This window comes from Drosophila obscura, unplaced genomic scaffold (assembly GCF_018151105.1).
Source record: "Drosophila obscura isolate BZ-5 IFL unplaced genomic scaffold, ASM1815110v1 contig_37, whole genome shotgun sequence".
In the NCBI taxonomy this organism is placed as follows: Eukaryota; Metazoa; Arthropoda; class Insecta; order Diptera; family Drosophilidae; genus Drosophila; species Drosophila obscura.
This window is the reverse complement of record NW_024542825.1, coordinates 1276498-1301596: the sequence shown is the minus strand read 5'-3', so window position 1 is coordinate 1301596 and position 25099 is coordinate 1276498. Positions and strand designations below refer to the sequence as shown.

At 42.1% G+C, this 25099-nt stretch overlaps 1 protein-coding gene across 5 annotated transcripts in view; it reads right to left on the bottom strand.

The window, feature by feature from the left end:
* Positions 1 to 25099, bottom strand: part of LOC111079545 (CUGBP Elav-like family member 2) — a 97899-nt gene that overhangs the window by 954 nt on the left and 71846 nt on the right. For 3 of the 5 annotated variants that reach the window (XR_002608363.2, XR_002608365.2, XR_005968156.1), the window contains 5 exons: positions 17743 to 17924; positions 17355 to 17652; positions 17052 to 17258; positions 9267 to 9416; positions 1295 to 1811 (listed from right to left, as the gene is read on the bottom strand). Coding sequence is in view for 2 of the 5 variants with exons in the window: in XM_041594841.1 (XP_041450775.1) it covers positions 1540 to 1811; positions 9267 to 9416; positions 17052 to 17258; positions 17355 to 17652; positions 17743 to 17924 (1109 nt within the window). In the remaining 3 variants the exon portion in view is untranslated. Of the gene's footprint in view, positions 1 to 1131; positions 1812 to 9266; positions 9417 to 15806; positions 15919 to 17051; positions 17259 to 17354; positions 17653 to 17742; positions 17925 to 25099 lie in introns of those variants that run through there. The other 2 variants (XM_041594841.1, XM_041594842.1) reach the window with 2 other exon arrangements.

Sequence of the window (25099 nt, the reverse complement as noted above, 5' to 3'; positions counted from 1 at the left end):
GTGTGTAGGTGTATAGGTGTGTTGCGTTTACATATGTGTGTGTGTGAAGTAGTGTATGTGTGTGTGTGATATTTTACATAAACAAAAGTATGCTACATTATGCACTAATATGTATACTCCAAAAGATGTGCACAAACAGAAAGCAAGGAGGAATAACTTGTAACTAAGAACAGAAAGTTTACATGAAAAATGATATATTTATATGTACTGTATGTGTGTATTTTGTATACTCGTAATACCAGAGATGCTGTTGAGAAAAAAAAATAAAAATATGAAAATCAAAAATAATAATATAAACTCCATGACCAAAATAAATGGTACTTCAACATAGATAACAAAATTTTCTTCTTTCTTTTTTTTTTTTGGATTTCATTTGGTTTTTGTAGATTTTCTTTGTTTGTTTTTTGTTGTTGTTGTTCCTTACAAATCGCAATATTTAACACTCAGAAGCGTACGTGGTTGATTATTAATTATAATAATAGGAATATAGTAATAATAATGAGGGTAACAAAAACATTTGTTTCTTTCAGTACAAATAAAAATTGAGTTAGTTTTTTTTTTTGGGGGGGGTTGTGGGTGTGGGGTGTAACAAATCAGAGAACTAAAAACTAACTATACGCGGCAGCATATAGATCTATATATTTGTATATATAATCCATTGAACAAAACAAGTAACTTGTAACTACAACTAGAAATATACATATATGCCATTTAGTGGGCATATATATTAATATTATTATGTTAAAGAACTTCATTGTGACTTGAAACATGAGCGATGAACAAATCAAAACAGATAATATATAAACTGCATATAAAAAATGTATCGGAAATATCAAAATAACTTACAAACTAACACTCTGAACAGATCTTGTTTATCCTTTTTTTTGTGTGTGTGTTTTTTTTTTTGTAATGTTTTTTGTCATGATGAAAAATGTGTACAAAATATATTTAATTTTTTAAAAAAAGTTTTGGTTTAACCAGCTCGTACGACAGTTTAAAAAAAAAATGAAAAAGGAGTCGTAAAAGATGGGTGGGTTGTGGTTGTGGTTGTGCGGGGGTAAGAGTACTTCAACAGAAAGTAAACTAAACTACAAACTAATAGTTGTTATATATTCTTGGTTTTTCTTTCAGTTTTACGTTTTGTTTTGTTTAGCTTTGTTTTTCGATTCTACTTCAAACATTTAACGTGCTTAATTATAAGTGTTTTTTTTTTTTGCTTGCTGTCTCTATTTGGCACGGATTTCATGTCTTTTTTTGTTTGTTTGATTTTGTGATTATTCATTTTTATACGTACAACGTTTGGCATTTGCATCTTTTTGTTTTCGGTTTACTTTCGATGCGCGCGCTCTACACGGGCAACTCTAATTCAATGACTACTCCATTCGACAAATCTTTGTATTTCTTTTGTTTGTTTTGCTTGCTTGCTTTTCATTTTTGTTGTTTTTCTTTTTTTTTTACTTCTATGTAGATTACACCAACCGATGTCCGATGTCCGTTGACTTATCCGTTGTTCCGCTGTTGCGCCTGTCTACACGTCTACTAGTAGGGCTTGGAGGCATCCTTGGGCTTCTTGAGCTGCACCTTCAAGCGCTTTGTGCCCACCTGAAAACCATTCATGGCCTTGATGGCCACCTGGGCCGAGTCCGGATTGTCAAACGACACAAAGCCAAAGCACTTCGATAGACTGGTCTGCTTATCGATGAACACCTTGGCCGATATGACATTGCCAAAGGGCAGGAATGTCGAGGCCAGATCCGTGTCGGTGAATTCCTGCGGCAGATGGTAAATGAACAAGTTGCATCCCTCGGGTCCTGTAAAAGGCAATGAAATAGAATTTACGAAAATTAGTTTTAAGCTTGAATATTATTTAAAGGGAATATTTAAACAGTAAATATTAGGGAAATAAATTCTACTTGTGGCAAAGCAAACTGGCGACATTTTTTGCCTCCTGCTTCCCATTGTCAATTAGTTTACATTTTTTGTTTGCTTCTGTTGCACCTTGTAATGGGCAATTAATTAACAAAATCACCCGCCCATTAAGCCCCCCCCAAACATAGAGACTGAACAAAAGCTGAAATTACATATATGAGGACTCCAGGAGGAGCAGGAGTGCAGAAGCAGCAGCAGCAGAGCAGCAGCTGATTGCCGAAACGGATGCGGAAATGATGCGTCCAACTCTTAACAATACGTGCGAGAGGGCTTCGGGCTTCACCTCTCTCTGCCTGCCTCCTCTCTCTCTCACACTCTCTCTCTCCGCCCTCTCTGTCAACTGTCCATCTACGTGTGTGGGTGTGACATTTTGTTTAGCAGCACGTGCCGCTGGCGCTGCTCATCATTATGATCATCATCATCATCATCCTCCTCGTTTTTGCTGTCACTCTAACTCCACCGCTCTTCTGCTGCTGCTCTGCTTCTACTGCTGCTGCTGCTCTGCTGCTGTTGCTCTGCTTCTGCTGCTGCTGCTCTGCTGGCTGCTGCTCTGCTGCTGCTGCTGCTCTGCTGGCTGCTGCTCTGTTGCTGGCTGCTGCTCTGTTGCTGTCTCTATCATGAACTGGCGGCGTCGCATATTAATAGGACTCGCGCCTGCCTCGTGCTGCGGTTGCACTTTTCGTGCAAATTACTGTCAACGTCAGTTGTAGTCAGTAGCCCATGAGCAAGCAGTCAGCAGTAATACAACCCATCCAAGCAGCTAAAGCAGCGTCACAGCAGTGCCAAATACATGGATAGCTTGGGGGCAGAGCAGAGGTAAGAGAAGAAGCCAAGCAGCGCAGCGACCAGAAAGAGAGAAAGCAGCGCGGCGTCAGCAGTTTCGTTTTCACTTTCCGTGAAGCTTTTTAATGACAGCAAAACGCTTCCAGTGACAGTCACAACGGGTCGCTCGCACATTCTGCGGTTTTTCAATTTTATCAGTTGGAAACATGAAAAACACACAGACACACACACAAACAAAAATGCACTGAAATGAGAAAAACAATAAAGTAACCTCATAGGCGAAGGATGTATGTGGGGCATGTAAAATAGCCCAGGCAAAAACCAGCTGACATGAGTGGAAGGCTCAAGCGAATGACAGGAGAGAGGGGGCACACTTGACCCTGAGTTTGGAATTAAATTAAAGCCACAGAGTTTGGTCTCTCTTTATCTGAGACAACCTACAGGAAAGCATATTTAAGGTCTTCCCTCAGAGAATTCTCTAGAGCTCTTCGGCTGTAAATTTCCCTTTGATAACTATGCTGCCTGCTGCAGCAATGTTATCGTGAATGCATAATGATAATGGTAACAATTACAATGCCTTTCAGATACTTTGATGTTTGCCACATAGCCACATAGACACCTCCCACACCTCCCGCACACACACACACACACACCCCATGCGAGTAATCAGATATGATTGTTGCTGTACCTGCTACTCGCTCACGAGCCTAGGGACAGGCAGGCAGGCAGGCAGGCGGCCATCATCAGGCAAGGCAACTCCATCATCGTTTGCCAGAAGCGCTATTGATCACATTGATATATGACTTTGTCACATAGCCCTGTCCCTGCCCCCACTGCCTGCCACTGCCCCTACCCCCTGCCTGCCCCACTGTCCCTACCCCACTGCCTGCTGCAATCTGTGTGTGTGTGTGTGTGCACTGCTGAGAGGCTCTGGCTAACCCACATAGCAGCGCCTACTTTGCACTCCTCTCCAGGTAAACTGACTGCTGACAGATTGCCTGACGCTGATGCGATTACAAATTGAATGGCGAAGAAAGCCGCTCCTTAGGCTGCTCCCCTCGCTCCTTCAGGGCAGGGCATGGCATACAGTGATGTCTCGATGATGCCATGATGCCCAGGATTTTAATATTAATTGACTTATGGACGCTGGTGTTGTTGCCGCTTTGCTGTGCTCTGTAATTTTGCACACCTATCAATTAATTTAGGCTCTGACAACATATGCGTGCGTGTGTGTGTGCGTGTGTGTGTGTCCTGGAGCGTAGTGAATGGAGAAAGTCCAATTAAAAATGCTGCTAGCTATTGAATTACGCGACTAACAAGCGACACGTGGCTCAAACGATAAATAATTAGATGAAAGCGGACAAATGAGTGATAAAAGAGGGTGGCTAAAGGCAGGCAAAAAGGGCAGGTTCCCAAGGCATCAAATGAAAGACTGCGACTGCGACTGCGACTTGTGTTTATGGCGCCCTTCAAAGAGAGATTCGCGGTAAATATATACAGAATGAATGAATATAATGACTGGCATTGGCATAGGTGTGGGGCCAGCTGCTATAACTGAATATCTTTAAGTACTGAAGTCAGTTAGGTGCAAAGCAGTTGCTATCTATATATGCTGAGATATATAAGAAAATAATCACCGCGAGTGCCAGGGAAATTATAGTTTTAGTTACAAATATCTATAAATTTATTTAACTGCCAAAACTTGAAATGTTTTGCTACATTTTTCCTACACCAAGAATATGTATGCAACTCTTTGGGGTGGCATTTTCCCTTTTCACACAAATAAACTTCCTGTTTTGTTTTTCTCAATTCCCTGCATTTTGTTGGTTGGTTGCTGGAATTTTTTTGTGTGTGTGCGAAAAGCGATTTCCTATATTGCATTTTCCTTTTCCGTTCAGCAAAGATGCGCCATCCGCCTTGCCAATGTCTGTCTGTCGTCTGTCTGTCTGTCTGTCTGTCCAGACCGCCCTATTGATGCACGCAGCTACAGATACAGCTACAGATGCAGGGCACGGGGGGATGTACGAGTGGTATGTATGTCCTACTTCAACATATTTTTTCGCCATTTTCTTGGCTGTCGCGCGCACACTGCCAGGAGGCGGTAGTGGAGTGGAGTGGAGTGGAGTGTCTGGAATGTCTTGTCTCCCCCTTTGCACTCTCAAGGGCATAAGCGAAGCGAAGCCAAATGGAATCTGTGGCATATAAGCTACAGTTCCAGTTACTGCACTCTCCTATTCGTATTCCTGTTCGTATTCGTAACTGGTGGCCCTTTATTGATTTTAATGCGCTTTACACTGGCAGAAATTAATTAAAAATCTCGCATGAATTGAAACATGGGGAAAGATTAGGAAATGGTGTTGCATCTCGAATTATTATTTATTATTATAATTATTATTATTATTTATTATTATTATTATTTATTATTATTTATTTATTATTGAAGTATTAAGCACTTTACTTTATTCTCAGTGTATTGCCTTTTGCCTGCTCCTTCTCCTAATCACTCACTGGCTGTTGTAGGTCACCTCTCGTTCTACAGTCTCTACCATCAACATACATACAGGCAGGCAGGCAGGCAGGCAGGCAGCATAAGTCGCAAATCTTTCGACTTCCTATGCCGTCTGACAATCTTTCTCGCCCCCACTGTCTCGTCTCTCTTCCGCTATCTCTCATTCTCTCTCTCTCACTCTCTGGGGTCCTCTCTCTTACTGGGTTATTTTATATTCCAACTTCCGGCTTATGCACATGACTTTAATCCGTGGTGCATCCGGAAGCAGAGCGAGAGAGAGCGAGAGCGAGACGACCGCTGCCGCCTTAGGGTCACCCAGCCATGCAATGCCATGCCATGGGATTCCCATCGTCTGTCACTGTCATATTTGTTACCGCCTTCCTTCCGTCACCAGACTCTAGACAGAGGAGACTCTGGGGCTGAGGCTCTGAGGCTGAGCCTCCTGCTTCAACCGCAGCCTTCTGCCCATCTGCCTTCCGCCAGATTGTGTGCTCCCCCTTAAAGCATTATATTTATTTACTGCACATAGTTCTTAGCGTTCTGGGCTCCGTTTAGTAATATTTTTTTTTTGCTTTAGTTGTAGCTCTTGCGCTGCTTCCTGCTTAATTTTGCGCCTGTCGTCGTCTGGGCCGCCTGTCCTGTCTACATGCTTATAAGTTGTTTCCTGCCCTTTTTTGTTATGCTCCCACTCTACACATCCTTACACAGCTTGTCTCCTCCTCTGCTGCTGCTCTGCTGCTTGTCGCCATTTGATAAATTTCACATGTTGAGAATTTATCTGCCCCTAAATCCCCGCCCCGCCCCGACCGACATTGTTGCTGCAGTTTTTCCCTTGGACTCTTCTCTTCCACGCAGATTGCACAAATCTGACATTTTTAAGATTTGCTCAAACATATTTTTCGCTCCCTTTTTTGCCTAGAGTTCGATTTGATGTTGGCTTAAAAGGGAAAATTGTAAGGGGGGAAAATACTAAAGAAAAATAATAGTAAAAAAAACCCCCCCATTGTTGTGCAAAAAGGATATTTAAGCTGCTTAGCAAGAGGGGAAAATATCATCTAACAAATTGCATAAAAATAAGATACATTTATGTACATAGTACATACATATATTTAGATATTTTATATGGGAAATGCAGAAAAAGGCAACTATGTACATACAGATTACAGATACATACATTATGCTTAAGCTTTCAAGAGAGTATTTCAAATTCAGTTTGCGCAGGCTAAAACTGTGGGGAGGCCTGGGGACTGTTCTTTTTATAATAAGATGAAAGCTAAAGAAAAGTTGAATAATAGGAGAATATTTTATATTATATTCCTTTAAGATCTTTGCCATTTAATTAAAAGTCTGGCTAATAGATAATTTCAAGTTAGACAGGAACTATCGAATATCGAATATCTTAGTGCCGCAGCACTCAAAAGATCAAATTGATTTGCTCTATTATTAGGCTGCAATATTTCTAAAATATAAATAAATAATAAATAATATAATAAATAATAAATATAAATAAATAAAATAAAAATCATTCAATTCCCATAAAGTTCCACTAACCCCATAAAATAAATGTGCAGTCAAATGTAAAATATCCATTCGGATTATTCCACACTAGACAATCTACCTGCCCCACAACCCCTAATTATAGCCATGTTTACTACACGCTGCCACACACGCCTCCCCTGCCTCGATCCTTCGAAGATGCTCGCTCCATTTGAGGCAAGTCCAAGTCATCGCTGATAGTTTTTCAAAATCTAACCAACCGAAGGAAACATGGCAGCTCACATTTCGCATAGCATGAGCAATTTGTTTTGGTTCCCGAGACTCCAGCACACCTACACCCACACCCACACACACTGACAATCCAATCCCCTTTCATGACTTGTCGTTGTTGTTGGTCATGTGGGAATTTTCGGCGACGTCATGAGTCGCAGCAGAGCAGCACAGGAGGAAGAGTCACAGCAGAGCAAAGCAGGAGGAAGAGTCACAGCAGAGCAAAAGAGGAGAAAGAGTCACAGCAGAGCAGAACAGGAGGAAGAGTCACAGTCACAACAGGAAAAGTCGCAGCAGGCAGCAGCACACAAAGGAGGACGAGTGAGAGTCGAAGGAGGAGGAGTGCCAGAAGTCACTCAACTGCAAAAATATATCTCACTATATGGTGTACAAATACTTATATGTACATATACATAAACATGCATACATACATACATACACACATACATGATGATGCTCACTCTCTGTGTCCGTTCCTCTGTCTGTCTGTCTGTCGGTCTGTCGGTCTGTCTGTCGGTCTGTTTGTCTGTCTGTGTGAAAGGTTGGGATGTTTGCTTATGTAACCGGAAATATAGCAAAAAGTGCAATGCCAAAACATTTTCCGTTGCATTTTTCCCCACTTCTACTGCTGCTGCTGCTGCTCCTGCTGCTGCAACTTTAATGTTATGTGTGCCAAAGCACTCATACAGCTACAGCTACATCTACAGCTACAGCTACATCTACATCTAGGGTAGGAGAGAGAGAAAACGAAAACGGTCTCCTCCTGTGCAATATATCCCCGATATCCCGACATCAACATCGACGTCTGACTAATGGAATTGTGTGTCAAGTGTGTGTAATATTTGCACTGTGTCAAAAGCTGATAAAAATTTAAGCTCCACCAAAATGCTGCTCATAAATTCTGCTCCTAGTGATGGCTGGGGAGTGGGACAGACACACACACACACACACACTGGGAGTGGAGTGGAGCATAGATACTGCTGTGTGTAGAGTGGAAAATACTACATACTACAAGATGATTGATCTTATTGATTTTTCCATCTCGTACAAGCAGCAGCTACATTTGCTGCCTTGGCTGGGCGGGCGCTTATGGCATTGAAGGATTTGTGTCAGCAAAAGGCAGCATTCGATTGCGGGGATTAGATGGCTGTAAGTGGGATATCGCAAAGTAGATAGAGATGATAGAGGCAACTCAAAGATGCTGCTGGGGCTGGCAGCAGCACACGACACACATTTTGATTTGTTACGGGCGGAGGCGTCCGTCCAAACATTTTTCAAGATTTATTCATTTATAGCATTCCAGCCAGGAGACAGAACGCAAAGGATTAGAGTTGTTGCCCCCCTGTGCACCACACCAACATCATCATTAGTACTTCTGCTGGCTGTTTTTACTGCATTCCAAATCCTATTCCTATTGCTCTCATCCAACTGCATAGCAGCCATTTGATAGATGACTCTTTACATAAAAATAAGCCCCAACTGCAATCGCTCCTGCTCCTGCTCCTCCTCCTCAAACAAAAAGAACAATGGCAGAGCCAGAACTAAAACTAAGTAGATTAGACAGACACATTCACATAATGTCCATGACAAGTGGGGTGGGGGGGAACGAACACAGATGGTGGGGAATGTTCGAGGAGGAGGGGGTAGAGCGGCGGGGCAATGAACAGACAACAGACAGCTGAAATAAAAAAACCACATCACGAACGAATGACGCTGACAGCAATGAGCGGGTTAATGCATTTGATGCTGCATCAGCAACAGCAGCAGCAGCAGAGGCAGCAGCAGCAGCAACAAATACAACTGCAGCAGCGATAAAGGATAGAGTATTGGCACTAAGAACGAAGTGGCAATGCCCTAATATTTATTAAAATGGAAGAGCTTTCAGTAGAAAAATGTTCCAACTTTCTTTTAGAATTATAAACCAAATTCTAAAGTTCTCTCATTGCAACAAACGAGATTGAAGTCTATTTTTTTGTACTTAAAACTATGCCAAAAAACTCTGACTCTGACTGCTCGCTGAATTATGTATACCCTCTGCCCTGTGAGGGCATACAATCTGCCAGCTTTATGTAACATTGAAGCGAAGCGCAGAGCGAATCGGAGTGACACAACCGCAGAAGCAGCGACAGCGGCAGCAGCATTCAGGCATTTTGTTACATTTATCAAAATGTCAGCCATTTAGACATTTCTATTCCTCCTGTGTGCCAGCACGCAGCTTCACTCTCAGTCCAATCCCCTCCCACAAAACCCCAAAACCCCTCCCCCCACTTGCACTCACCTTCAATCTGCTTGCCCGCAGCGGCGGCTGCTGCGGCGCTCAGTGCCACACTGGCCAGCGGCGATGTGGACAATGCACTGGCGCTGCCAAATTGCGGCAAGCCGGCGGCTGTTGACATATACGCCGATGCCAATGGATTCGGATCCGACCCTGTGGAATGAATGACAAAAGAGAGAGAAAGAGAGAGAGAAAGTGCATTTTAGTTAGTTTCATGACAAAGTAAATTCGAATTTTAGCTGAATTTTTGTTTGGTTTGTTGGCGAAAATTACATAACGAAATTATAAATGTGGCTGGGCACTGTGAGTGGTGGGGTGTGGTGTGGTGTGGTGTGGTTATTGTGTTGCGTTGCCAGTTTGATTCACTGGGAACTAGTTCGCTCCTGTGATTGTTGCTTAAACTTAGGTCTAAAACTGTAGTATAGAAAAATTAAAAAATATTGGTGGTATTTTCTCGTATTTTTCGTTCGATTAGAAGCAACACAATTTGAGCATGAGGGCATAACGGAATCCTATATATTGCACATAAAACATTTTAATAATAATATTAAATTTTAAAATAATAATATTAAATTTTAAATTAATAATATTAAATTTTATAATAATAATATTAAATTTTAAAATAATAATATTAAATTTTAAAATAATTATTAAATTTTATAATAATATTAAATTTTAAAAGAATAATATTAAATTTTATAATAATAATCAAAATAATTTCAGTTCTAATCCACACTTCTGGAAAGTCTTTCTTGATCCATATTCAAGATTTAACACGGGGTGGGGTAATGTGTGGATGTGCGGCAGAGGGAACCCTTTTTCCAAAGTCCCTTTTCTACCCACTCAAATGAGAATGGAACCAGTTTTGCAAACTCTTTTTTCGTAAACATTTCTGATAAACAGTCCATAATTATTATTCAGTAGGTTTTCGTTTCGTCAGAACGTAATTAATCATTGAATTTTACACGCTGCGACATGGGGCGACATTTGATTATTTTACAAAAACACACACACACACACAACAGCAACAAAACCAACACACACACACAAATCTAAAATTAATTTGTCTCGATGTGGGGGGGGGGGGGGTGGCTACTCTTCCCCCTTGTGTTGTTGTTGTTGTTGTTGTTAGTGTAGTTTCTGGTTTTTGGGTTTTGTGTAATTTGACGCCTGTTGTTTGTTATTTAGTTGTTTTGCGTGTTTCTCGCCATTGGCCGTCATGCAATGCAATTTTGTGGTTTTCTCGCCCCCTCCCTGACCGAAGCGCTCTTCCATCAAACATTTATTTTATGGTATGGCATGGCATGGCATGGTCTGGTATGATCACTGTTATTAATGAGTTTTGCAAACGGTCCTGTCCTGTCCTGTTTTGTGTGTTGTATAATTGGGAAAATTTGCAGCATTGCGGTTGGTCGACAATGCCAACTGTGACTGCAACTCCGACTGCGAGAGACCCCCGATGATTTCAATAAAACAAATTGGGCTAATAACGAAAGTATTATGACTGCGAAAATACATAGTGATAGTTGTCACAAACAGCAACAAGAGGGGATAGCAAAATATATCAAATATTTAAGTATATTTGGTATTCTAAAGATTTATTCAATCGGTAAATATATTCAATAGTTAATAAAATAGTGTGGATAAATAAAAGGGCAAAGGGCTGCGTCCACTGTGCTCTCAACAACTAAAATCCTGAGTCAAGATTTAATTAAATTTCAAGACACTAATCAAATATATTCCTGAAAAATCCCACTAGTACAGATGGAGCAGTGAAAAGAGACAAAAGAAAGTAGAGAGATGTTGCGCTCTCATTTAGTCATTTCAGACATGGAATACTCAGCTACACTGTGATAGGGGAAAAGATAGAGACGAGATCAAGCGAAAAACGTGACATTGTTTTGCTCATTCTGGCTCGTATAACAATGTTCCAATCTTTCTTATAATTATAATAATTTAAGTACGCAAATATTCCATTTTCTATAAAGATTGCAGACCCTAAAATTGAAGTCAAAAAGTTTGCCAGTATCAAAATGAATCTAAAACTTGCGCAAACGAAAAAAACTTCAGATTTTCTGAAAGGTGTTGGCCCTCAATTCTTTTTACTTTCGATAAGAAATTGTAATTTAACAGAGACTGTACCCGTACCCGTAACAGTAACGTACCAAAAAACTTTGTCTAACAATTTGAAATGAAAGACAGATGCAGACAAACAAACAAAAAAATACAGAAGGGGAAGAGGGGGAGAAGGGCAACTTTTGCACATATTTGTGCTGAAAATTGTTTTAATTGTTGTTCAAAGTTTTTGGCAAGCGAGGAGCATGGCAATGGGAAAAGTCAGTAAGTAAAACTTGAAATATGCCCTGACCGGGCCGGGCCGGGCCGGGGCCTGGCCTTCGCTCATCAAACAGCAAACAGCAAGCAGCACACCAACCAACCCGACCAGGCTAACTAAGTTGGCCAATAATAATACACATGAGTGGCCGGCCTGAGAGTGAGTCCCTAAGAGCAAAAACTCTAGCTAAAAAATAAATAAAAAAAAATAAAAAATAAAAAATCAAACAGTCAAAAAGAAGCTGCTCCAGATAATGCCTACAACTATTTGCTGCCGGATGTTGTCTGTTTTTTGTATTTGCAAGTTTTTAGTTTACTGCTTGCAGAAATTTGTTCCGCTCATTCCAAGTGCTGGGGGTGGTGGATTTTACAATATTCCTGGCACTGGACGGACCTCCTCCAGATCCACCTCTTCCTGGCTGGCCACTTGCAACAAGGCTATTTGCAGACTTTTTGTTCAGACTGTTGATGTTGTTATTTTTTGCTGTAGTTGTTATTTGTGTTGTTGTTTTTGTTGCCGTTGATGATTTTGAAGTGCAAAAAGCGAAAAAGTGTATAAACAAACGTAATGGAGAGCTGCTGCCTGAAAAGGCAAAGAAACGCAACTGAAAGCAACTGAAAGTCGAAAGCCAGCAAGAAGAACAAAAACGAAGGAGTTCCAAAAACGTGTTGAAACCTTAAATCAGTTTTTTTTTTTTTGGGGGGGTGGTGGTGGAGGGCGTTGTCAGTGCCTGTCTAGTGTTGGTTAGGGTTCGATGTGCGGGCCCCGGGGGCTGATACTGTTTCTGGGTTCTGGATTCTGGTTTCTCGTTTGCTAGTATAAACTACATAGTTTACTGCACTTGAACAAAACTTTGATTAAGATTTTCGTTTGTTGCCTGCCTCAGCCTCAGCTCCGGCTTTTGTTTTTCTGTTGCAACTTGACGGACGGGGACGGAGAGGTCGAAAAGTGGAGAGCGAGTGAGCTTCAGAAACTTTTTGAATTGGATGCGCTTCAGCTTGAGGGTATGTTCTTCATGAGTGTTGTAGGGGGAAGATGGCCAGATATACAATACAATAGAGTGTGCTGCGATATAGAGACAGAGAAAAGCTAGTCAAATCTGTTGCAGGTCTTTTTGGTAGTTTTTTTTATGTATTTGGTTTTCCCACAATTTCTGGTACATAAAGTATGGAGCTGCTTGTTTAGATTTGTTTAGGGGTTTTGTGGTTTAAGGGTAAAAAAAAAAAACTTTGGAAATAGATAAGCAATATCCAGAGAGAGAGCGAGTAAGAGAAAGAAATCTATTTCTAAATCTGTAAAAGCGGTAAATGTATAGTTCATTCATTCAGTGGCAGAGCAAACATTGAAATACAAATTAATTGGAAATTCTTGAGCTGAAAGAAAACGGCTTAATTGATTGTAAGAGTCGATTGTCCATTGTACAATGACGCATACAGTCCAAATCTCAGCCGTTACGGCAAAACGAGAGAGCGGAGGAGCACGAGCTGACAACAAATATTTTCACAGAGCCTACAAAATTGTTGCATCATTTAATTCTATGGTCTGTATATTGTAGTATATGAACGGGGGTTCCATGGAAGTGCAAAACACTGTGACCTCTAAGATAAAATCTGTAAGATATAAATTCCAAATCCATTCCAAGCACCGTGGTTAAAACAAACCCACCAAATGTCAATACATATCCCAACTTCCAGTCTATTTTTTTTTACCAAAGTTTGCAATCTTTGCCAGTTGGAAATATTTTAAGCCAACAAAAAAAAACGTAATCAAGATTGTTCCCATTTGTACTCCCCCTCCCCTCGCCCCTTCCCTATTCTATTTTCAATTTTAATCTGCAACAATGTACGCTGCATTTTCTGGCGTGTTCCCTCATTGTTATCTCACTTGCAATTTGTATCGAGGAGGAGCCATTGTTTCGCCCCCAACTAAACCTCACAACAATTAGTTTTTCGTTAGTCCTCCAATTCTCCCAGCCAATACGCTTTCCATAAACAATTTGCAGGCGGCTCCAGAAGGGGCCCCAGAAGGGGCGAACGAACCGAGTGAGAGAGAGAGAGCGAGAAAGCTCAATTTGTTTGTCCATTTTATTTGTGGCAGGCAAAGGGCAGCGCCACACACACACACACACACCACAAACAGTCACTGCAAAAAGTTTTGTTACTCGTGGCAACTTGGAAAGCGATTTTGTAGTTTAGTTTATGTATCCGGGAAGGCACAACAAAAAAAGTAGAAAAAAAAGGGACGAAAATTCCAAAAGGAAAGTTGTTTTCTCTGCATTGGCATGGGCAAAGAGGAAGGGGAAGGGGAGACAGGAAAGCCACACGGACGAGATAGGCGCATCGTATCCCTGGCTGTCCTCGCTGTCAGTTGCACTTTGAACTGAGTTTCCATAGTGCCACGGAGTCCTCAGAGTCCGGCAGAGTCCTCCAAATACTCCAAGCACATCTCCTGGGCAAGAATTTTTAATATTTCATTAAATGAAGTGCCCGGAAATCGTTCAAGTGGCACACGATGAGCACGCACAAGTGCACAAGGGCCAAAGCTCACGGTAAGCCCCACTAGTGTCTCAGTCCCCCCAGCAGCAGATGATAAGCTACCGAAAAGAGAGATAGAGAGAGAGAGAGAGAGAGAGAAAGAGAGTGTGTGGAAGGGGAATCCGCTTAATTTTTGGCATTTTTCTGGTTAAGTCAGCCGCAGATTTTCTTTCTTATTTGTCGAGGATTTTTTGCTCCTTAACTCCACCATTCGGTGTTGTTTTTTTTTTTTCGTTTTCCCTTTCCCCTCTCCAACTAAGAACCTCTCGAAATGAACTTGCTAAGAAAATATTTAAGAAGTGAAAGGACGATAGGTACAGGAGGTACAGGAGGGACAGCGGGTCGAAAGAGATGGTCTAGAGATAGGCAATGACATTTCCTTTGGGCCTTGGGACTGGACCAACTTTTCGTTTTATTTTTGTCTCCTTGCGTTTTGCTTTTTGCTTTTTTTTTTTTTGTCTGACGTTCGTTCTCCTCCTTCTGTCTTTGCCACATTTAAGTGGAATTCCTTGTGGTTTTTTGTTTGATAAAATTGCAGGCGACAGGCCATAATTCTTTTAGCAACTTATGCTTTTTAAAACTAACCAAGGAAACGGATAAGTAGGACGAGATGAAGAGCGAGGCCTAGAGATGGGAATCATGCGACATGCGAATTGTTGATTGTGGATTCCAAATTTGGCACAACATTTCCAAGGAAAAGTTCTACAAATAAATGAAGATGTTCTGCAGTTAAAGGAAGCACTTGTTAAGAGAGAATTCTGCGAAAATACTCTGGAAAAGCAAAGAAAACAATGAAGAGGGCTGATGCCTCAAAGAAATTAAGCTGAATCTTACAACAATTTATGACATTTTTAGCTTTGAATTAAGTGCGGAATATTTCTTTTTCTAAGAATAATTTAATTTTAATTTAATTTAATTGGAGCTACAAAATAATGCAATATATTGGGCAAAAATTAAGCTATAAGCTACGAGTATTTCCGTGCTCACTTCTCCATCTCTCATTACTATTTCCTGGTGCAAGAATAAATACAATTACATGGCGAATTATGCAGTTCATTGGGCTGATGCTAACCCCAACTCCTAATACTCTTCGTGCCATTTTTCGGCAATCTAGTGGCCACTGCTGCTAAGTTCTGAGATCTAAAAACTGCAAAAAACATTGCACACTTTTTGCCCCAAAGCGAGAAAGTCAATGAGGCCAAGAAGAAACGCTGCAAGTGCCTTGCGCTGCGCTGCGCCCAAATTCCCAGCCCACACCCCGGGGACTACAATACTGGGACCCCCACTGCAATAAGTTCCGTGTTGTTAATTTCGCAAGAGAGTGTAACTTGTAATTCTGAATGTTGTAAGGTCTCTTCCATTGAATGCTGCTGCAGCTCCTGCTGCTGCTCCTTTACACTGACTTTATGGCCATCAACTCTGGCCTGGCCTGGTCTGGCCTGGCCTCGCCTCGCCTCGCTTCTACGGCTGTGGCGGGTGACGTAAAACACAATGCGTTACGGGTGCCAGCACGTGAGCGTTACGTCGAATGCTTCGTTGAGTTTAACTATCAAAGTTAATAACTTATATTTTTTTTACGACAAAATGAAAACGAAAGCGAGCCAGTTGAGGGAAAACTTTGACAAATAAAAAAACTAAGGGAAAACGTAAAAACTCAAAAGAAAATGCCGGCAAAAACATTAGAAGGTGGGGTGGGGTGGGGTGTCTGTCTGTCTCTCACCTGAGGATGATAATGATGATGTTGGTGATGTCTTGGTCTTGGCAGCGGCCTTCTTGCCCAAGAGGCCTGCGCGCACCATCCACACCAAAAACCAATTCACAATAATTAATCATTGGGTTAGCACACACAATTCAAATGGAGAATAAAACAACAACAACAATATGTTAGTAGATATGTTAGTAGTACACATGTAGCTATAAATATTCTTAACTAATTACGATGGACGCCTGACGTCAATCGAAAATGGGTAAGGAGGTAAGGTAAGGAAAGGAAATTCTCTTTTGCCTATTTTAAGTTCCAATTTCCTTGGAATTTCCGCTTCGATGAAATGACAAGGCCAGAGACCTTGCGCCCTGATTGTAATTTGCTTGCCATGGATAAATCGGAGGGCGCAACAGGAAGGTGGGCAAGGAGGTGGGTGGCGGGGGATTGTTAAGGATGTTTCACTAAATTAAGCTAATTGGCCACTTTGAACGTCAGGGCTGGATGACACACATTTTGTGAGCCAAAAGCCAGAAATAGAAAATCAATTTTTGGGGGTGGGGGCGGAAATAGTTTATCGAGTGGCAAGTGCTTCGTTTCGATACAATTTGGAAGCAAAAATAAATGAAAATTGATAAGTTTATTGATTGGGCTAGCTGATTGGAAATATTAGAGAAAATTTGGTTATATAAATAAAAGCAAACAAATCTTTGCCAAGCAAGCAGCCAAGAACTCTGCTTATATGCTTTTAGCCATTTGCCACTCACTAAACAAAAACAAAAATAAAAATGTTTGGAGTGGCGGCCACAAGATAATTACAAATCAATAAAACAAAAAAAGAACTAAGAACTAAGGCCTAAGCAACAGGCCAACAAATAAGGCAGAGGGATAGACTTTCACAACAGAAAAACTTCAATACGGAAATGAGGGAAAATTAGATAATTAGCTCGAGTTAGCAGCGAGCAAAGGGTGGGGGATAGGGGATGGGGCATGGCCATGGCAATAGATGTGTGGCATGTGGCACAACTCTGATGAATAATTAACACTGCCCACACACACACACACACACGGCGGTAGGATAGAGCTGCTTTCATCTAATGAGCGGTTCTCCTTCAGCAGCAGCAAGAATTTCCTGGCCATAGTCGTAACATTTGATACCCTCCTCTCTCATGTAAGTGTAAGGGACTCTGCATTGGGTGGGGGGGTACAACACTTACAGAGCAACGCAGCCGTGTTCGTCAGTTGGGCACTGCCCGGCGATTGTGCAGCGGCAGCGGCTGCTGCGGCATTCGTTAGACTCGGCTGCGTCATGGCCGCAATGGCGGCCAGATTCTGTACGGTCATCGGAGTGAGGAGTCCGGCGGCAGCGGCAGCGGCACTCTCCTGATTTGCATTGTTTTGCTGAGCATTCAGTCCAGTGAGAGCTGCGCATAGTGGGGAATGAATGAAGGAGGAGAACAACATTGCTTAATAATCCAATCCAATCCAATGCCATGGCTACACGCTACACGATGATTTACCTTGTAGCAACTGCTGCTGCAGGCCCACGGCCTGCAACTGTTGCAACAGTTGAATGGAGGCCGGTGTCAGCGCATCGGCGCCCAGCACGGGCGACTGCTGCTGCGGTGGGTTGGGCAGTATCGGTGTGGACACACTCTGGGCCGTCTGACCCAATGGGATATTGATATTGCTGGCCAGATTCCACAGATTCGCCTGTATCTGCTGTATCTTCTTCTGTTCCTTCTCCTTTTGGGTATCGGCAAACTTGACCACCAGCGGCGATGTGCAGCCCTCCATGATTTTGTTTTGGCTTAAAGTCTGCATGAAGAAAGTAAGGCATAAATTTAGTTTATTTTTTTTGGGGCATACATATAACTAAGTTTGGGGCATGCCTGCCTAGGCACTTACCACTTTAATGGCCGAAATGGCGGCGTGTTTGGTGGCGAATGTGACAAAGGCACAACCCTTGCTCTGGCCGTTCTGATCTCTCAGTACGGTGCACTCCTCAATGTTGCCGTGGACCTCAAATAGTTTACGCACGTCGTTCTCGTTCAGCTTCTTGTTTAGCATGCCCACAAACAGTTTGCGTTCTGCAAATTCAAATCAAATCAGACAAAAAGAAAATAAATATAGTTACAAGTTTTTATGTAATATGTACTGTCAAGGGGCAGGCAGGCAGGCAGGCGGCAGTCAGACCTTGGCCTTGGTAAGTTAATCGCGGCGTGAAAAACCTGGTGGCGGAAGCCTCAACCGCATCAAAAGGTAATCCAATAACCAGGCGGGCTCACCTTGCCTTGCCACACTCAAGTGGGTTAGGGCCAGTTGGTTCGGTCGGGGATTAGGTTCGGTCTGGGCTGGGCTGTGGGGTCTGGGTCTAGGTCTAGGTCTATATCTCTGGTGTGTGCTCTGTGCTCAGCCAGGCTTAGTTAATTTTACCATTTTCAATGCTCAATTAATTTTACATAAATTAAAACTCTCTTTCCCCCCCAAATGGAATGCACTAGACTGGGTCTGCCACTCGATAACTAATTGGCAGGCATTTAACGTTACGCCAAATATTTGCACTTTCCCCCCCAAACACATAGTTGAAAAGGGCTCTACAGCCAGCAAGCGGGGGGTTGGGTGTTCAACTAATTTATTTGCACAAACACGCAAAATGCGCACTGCACAAATTAATTGTTATCGAATGTGCAATTGGTTGTGAATGTTTTTTTTTTGGTTTTTTTTTGTTTGTAGGTACTGTTGCGGATTGTTGTTTTTGTGCGGGCGGATTGGTTTGGTTTGGTTCACGCTCGGTTCAATGGGTTTTCTATCCTTTAACTAAACTAAATTGGAAATCAATTGGCTTAAACACATTTTAAAGTGCCACCGATTACGGTAGGGCTTAAAAGTGTGAACCAAATTGAATAAATAATACACACACATTTTATTTGCTTTTCGGCACTATGTTTCGCAGTTTTTTTTTTTAGTGGTAATATTTGATTTAAAAATGATACACTAAAAAGAAAAAAAATATAAAGGAAGATTGCATAAAAATGTCTAGCAATAAATAATGAACACTTATTTAGGAGATTACATCACGGATCGTAGGTTTAATCTCAGTGTATGTTCGTCTCATGAATTAACTACGAGATTATTCTCCGTGTAAAATCTTCTGCTGCTGGCTGTGCTTATTCTTCTATTATCTGACTTGTCTGCATTACTTTTCTGCACGCAAGTTTGAGCGGGAGAGAGTCGCGAGCTTCATAGATGCGAAGTAGCGATAAGAGCTCTGGCTGTCGTCGAACGTTGTCGAGTGCGAGCGAGAAAGGGAGAGGCTTGTGCTTTTACTTCATTCTTTTGCTGCACTCGTGTTGCGGAGAGAGTGCTTATTGAGAGCAGGCCTGTCCCACCTCAGAGAGGATCATGGAAGCGCGAACATGAATGTTCTTGCTTGGTCTTGCGGAGTGGGAGTGAACGTTATGTAAACATTTGGCATGGGAGGAGAAGTCTTTACAGAGCTTGAAAGTTAGCTTCGAGTTTTTAGTTCAACCGTTTTGATCTTGAATGTTTCAGCACACACAAACACACACCAAAACATCCGTTATTTGAGTGGCTCAGTGTAAAAGGGAATAGAACAATAGCATGAGGTTTCTAGTGAGAACTTTTTAAAATAATAATAGAGACAAATATGGATTGTGGATTTTAAAAATAAATTTTTATAATTTTCATCCCATAATCCCAATCCCAAATCTCGTCTCCCTATCCCTTATAGATCAGCAGCCCAATTAATTTTTGCGGTAATTTCTAATGCGATGGCAATATTTTCGGGCAATATCAAGCGAAAAATCGCATAAAATTGCATTGTTTTGAAATAATTATTATTTTATCGCTACAATAAACGTGAAATTTGTAGCCAATTGCCAATGATGTTTTATGTGTATTTAGCTGTAACCCGCCATGTGCCAGAGTTCATTTATGGCGCTGGTAAAATCTGTTTTTGGAAATCAATTAAAATTATAATTAAGCTGGCTGGCTATGGTGTAAAAATTGATTTTTAGTAACCACTTCTGGTCATTGACTTGATGGCAGATGTGGCGGATGGTGGATTTTAAATTTATAATTTTGCCCCGCTTTAAATTGTTCAAATTGTTGAATGGTTTTTTTTAAAAAATATAGTTAAGGGGGGGGGAAAAGAGCGCCCCCCCCGAAAGGACCCCCCCCCTTCCCTTCCTTTTTATTCTCAGTGTAACCACAAGAAATGTTAAAATTCAGCTTAATGGGTGAAGGGGGAATCCTAATGATGCCCACCCCCACATGCCCCTCCTTCACCAATCTGCACCACTTGCCACATTTTCAAGCATCAATGTGCTGCAATGCGGCGGCGGCTACCCCCCATCCAAGCACTCTCAATGCTGCCCTCCTGCTGCTCCCGCTATCCAATTGCCATTCCGAGTGCTGCTGCTGCTGCATCATCATCATCATCATCATCCTGGAGCGTTCTCAAATGCAAAACCGACGCCTGCAGTGGCGCCACACCCACCACCAAAGAAGAAGCAACCACCCACACCCACACCCCCACCACAGAGCACACAGCACAGCACCACAGTTATTATTATTATGATTATCGCAAACTGCAACGGGAACAGGCGGCAACGGCAACGGCAACGACATCAACTAACTGCACTTGAGCTATATTATCATAATCCCCGCAGCAGAAATTGCGCACAGTCAGCAGCAGCAGCAGCCACATCAGCCATTCGAGTCCCAGTCCCATTCCCTCTTACCTCCCTCTCTCTCCACCCACTTCGATGATGCTCCACCCCATCAACAGAAAGGGAATTTTAAAATTCATTGAATTCGATGCTCTGCTGGTTTGTGGTGGCTGCATGCCAATACTTTGGACCATTTCGAAACCCTCTCTATATCCATTCGAAAAAAAATAGGAAAAGAAATTGTGGCTGGAAGTAGTACAAATGGAAACCTCAAAGCAAGCAAAACAAACAGAAGGACTTTTCCCCACTGACTGTGAGCTGTGGCGGCGGTGGTGACTCCTCAGTGGTGTGACCTCATCAGTTCCGATCATCTACACAAATTGAATGCTCGCTCCGCTCCTTCTTATCGTAGAAGAAAGTCTGTCGTGTATCTTAATTGGATAAGTCATAACAGTGTACTAGGATGGTAAATTTGCAATACATTTGGGTGGATTTTTAACCATTTAGTTCAAAGAAATTGTATGCGTAACCAGTAGCTATTAGAGACATAAGACTTGACAGCTTGAACACATAGGGTCATGATATTTCGAGGGTAAAAATGGCCCATTTTTATACACAGTTTTCCAATTTGAGTGCTCCCTCGCTCTCTAGTTCTCATGCAGAATCAGTTGATTGTTGACTTAATCTTTAAGAGCTTCATGGATAAATTTACAGAATTTTTGTTCAGCTTTTCTTCATGTTTATTTATCATATTTGAGGCACAGCTTAAGTCCTCCGCTCAGCCACTACTTTTGATACCCCATTAAGTGTTACCCCATAAATAATTTCGTTTTAGAAATTCTTACAAAGCAAAAACTCTTTTATTTTCAACTGCAAGATGCAGAGAGTTCCGCCCTCGCACATCTTGAGCACCATTCAATTTAAAGTTTAATTCCTTCACTAAGGCAGCGGGGAAAACTTTGCCTTTAACTCTGGAGCTTTAGTTTTAAATTATTAATATTGCCAAGAGTCGAGTCCAGTCCCCAGCCGTAGTAGTAGTAGCTCTTTTTCCCCTTCCATTCATCCACTGAGGTAGCCAGTCGAGGCACAGGATGCAGGATGCAGGATGCAGGCTGCAGCATGGCAAACTGGAGGAGTCAGTGAGCCGGCTTCGGGGTAGGTAATGCAACTAATCTGCTTCTAGTGGCGCACATTAAGTGTTGCCACGCTTTCGACTTTAATTTGAAAACATAAAGCAGCCAAAGAGGGGGGAGGCAGTGCAGAGAAGCGACTAAAGTGCGGGCCACTTCTGCCGGCAACCTACATCCCACACCCACACACATTCACGACTATTTTTCATATTTTTTTTTGCTGCTGCGCTGGCCATTTTTGCATGCAACTCAACTTAACCGAGCGGCCAGGAGGCCACTCCAGCCCCCAACCAGGACCAGGACCAGGAGCTGGACCAGAAGAAGGACCACCGACCGGGAACGTCGAACCCCAAACCGACAACCAAATGCAAAGCAGAGCAGAGTGAACGAGCCATGACATCGACGTCAACGTTCGGGGGGGGGCTGCGCTTTCCGACTCGCTCCTCCCGCCACACTTCTCACTCATTCTATTCCTTGCTTTCAGATTCTGTATGTAATGAGTGGGTAAGGTACGAGAGAGAGAGAGAGAGAGTAATCGACTAGGGCAATACCTTATTCAGTACCATTCGAAATTTGGAATACGTTCTGGTAAGAATGTTAAAAGAGGAAATGATCTAGCTAGAGGTAGCATATGAACTTCCATGTTAACAGAAAGCGAAAATCATTAACTCTTTCCCAGCGTAGCTTAGCATTAGGTGGATAATTTTTTTAAATTAAAACAGAAAATGATAGAGTTATCCAATTGCAAGCTATGAAAAGATTTCCAACTTTAATTTTTTATCCTACATATTTTGTATTATTTATTTGTATATTATTTATATTTTATTTAATTTTTTATTTTTATTTAATATTAATATTTCGATCATTTCCTAGCTGGTCATGCCCTTTGCTAGGCTTTAAAACGAAAATAAATAACTGGCAGAGCAAAGCGCATTAAAACGGGTCATATTTGCCGCCATTCCAGCCGGGTGTGCCACCTAGGCACCCACACCCACCCACCCACCACCCACCAAGCCACATCTCTTCTGCTCTCCGCACTCACTCATATTGCTCCTCCGCTTCTCCCCTCTCCCACTCGGGCTTAGCTTATTTATGTCACAAATATGAGCAGGCGCGTACGCAATGCCACGGCTGGATGGACTTTCCTTGGTTGGATGGCCTCCACCTCCACCTCTCTCTCTCCTCCTTCTCTCTCGCTGCCACCTAATCACTCCTCCCCACCTGGCCGCTGCCACTGCCACTTCCACTGCCGTGTGCCGCCACCACTTTGCATGCATCGCTGCGTGTTTGGCATATTTAACAAATTTTCGCAAAAATAATGTAACTCTCTCTCCCACTCGCCCATGTAGAACTCTGCCCGTTGTCGTTGTTTTTGGGGCTGCGGTTGTTTTCATCACCACACATTTGGAATGGTCGGGGCAGGGCTGCATAGAGGGCGCAGAACGAGGGACTGGACTGGGAGGCTGAAAGTGAGTGGCAAAATCTAATCAAGCGCTGCGGCAATAGCCACACACCAGCATCGGCAGCATCGGCAGCATCAGCATGGTCGGCCCCCACACACATCCGCATCCGCATCCAGACCCAGCAAACGCTTTTCAATAAGCCAACCAACACGACGATGGGAAAGGAAAGTCCCCTGCCAACAAAACGCAATTTAACCTTATTGAAAATGCCCAAAAGGATACGCAGCACCCAGTGCGCTTAGCAAGGATAATAATAGGGAAAATATATGCGAAATTTCATACGTTATAGATCTGCCAATGAAGACGGTCTAGACATCATTTTGGAGATATAATACCCATCAATGAGCCTCACAAGGAGAGCGCTAGCGTTAAAGAGAGAGTAGGAAAGAATGAGAGAGAGAGAGAGAGAGAGAGTTGTTTCTCTCTTACCTAGGAAATCCTTGAATAAAAATACATCAAAAGGAAAGTTGTGTTATCCATGATTGCTGATCAGAACAATTTATTGCCCCCATATGTAATGCTAAAAATAAAATGCCTAAGCTGGCATTTTTCTGTTTTTCTTTTCTTTAAGCCGGAATGAGAGCTGAATTTCATCTAACCTCTGTACGAGCCAGCGAGCACTCGTATATCGCCTTTCAAACATGCCTAATGAAATTTTTGTGTTGCCTGCGCCACTGCCACAGCACCAACCCGGGGAGCGGCCCCACAAGGAGCGCGCGAGTCCGGGATCCCATTGGAATGCATTATTAAATTTAATTTCGAGCTGCCAGCCAGGGTCGTCGACAAAATTATGGCAAATACTTTGCTGCTTGTATAAAATTTAAATTTTAATCGCCAGCAATTCCGTCGTGCAGGGGAAAGCGATCAAGCTCTGCAAAATGTTCTTCGACTGCAGGGGTCTTTGCAGTTTTGGGCCCCTGTATATTTCGTACTTTCATTTAATTCAATTTTATTGGTAAGGGGACTTTAACTTGGCGCTCTGACGGGCGTCATTGAGTGGCCGCGAAGGCCAAAGTATTGAAAAGTTACGGAATTCTGAAAGATGTTCAGAAACTAAATCCAAAAATATATTGAAAATAATTTGGCGTTCTTTGTTCATTTAAAAACTGGGCTGGTTTTTTCGAGAAAAATAAAATTTCAATTTAGCATTAAAATCAATACAAAAGAAAAACCTTTTCTGCGTTCTAATGTGAATTTTATATGAATTTTATGTTTGCCCAAGTCGGACCCCAAAAGCATTTTCCGACCCAAAGCCACCACCCCCACACTGCATCGCTCTCAACGAAACCTCCCACTCCCCCACTCGCTTTCCATAAGAGGATGCTGCTCGGCTCTCACTTTTTCAATGCCATCTTTTGTATAAAATTTTGGGTTTTTTTTTTTCAAGTGAGTTTTTGCTGTTACTCTAGAAGGCCCTATAGATATATACCTAGCATTCCAACAGTTGAAATCAATTTGTGTATCCCCAATGCTTAGATATATTCTGAAGATATTTCAACAAAGTAATCCCCCTTGGATCACCCTTTTCTTCTCCCACGGAGCAGCTGTGCAGGTAAGAGGCGAACCACATATATTTCCCTTTTTGGCGTCTCTTCAGATTATAAAGCAGTCAGATAATGATTTGAACATGACCCCAAGCATTGGAAGACACGTTGATCCGTTTAAAATTCGAATTTAAATATATAATTGCAAATCTTTAATGGAACAAATTTTCTTGTGGGGCTTAAGAATTAATTTCTACAAACAATTATTTTCTTTATATTAGAAGCATACAGAAAGGGTATCTGAAATATTTCCTATGCTCTCTTTCTAATTCTTTCTCGCATTTTCTCTCTACATATTTCCTTCTCTTCTTTCACGTTTGCATATCCTTCTCGCCCTATCCTTTGGCCACATTTTTGGCGCCTCTCCCTTCAGCATACAGCAGCATTTACTTTTCTTTTTCTCGTACCCATTTTTTTTTTTTTTGGTGGATTGC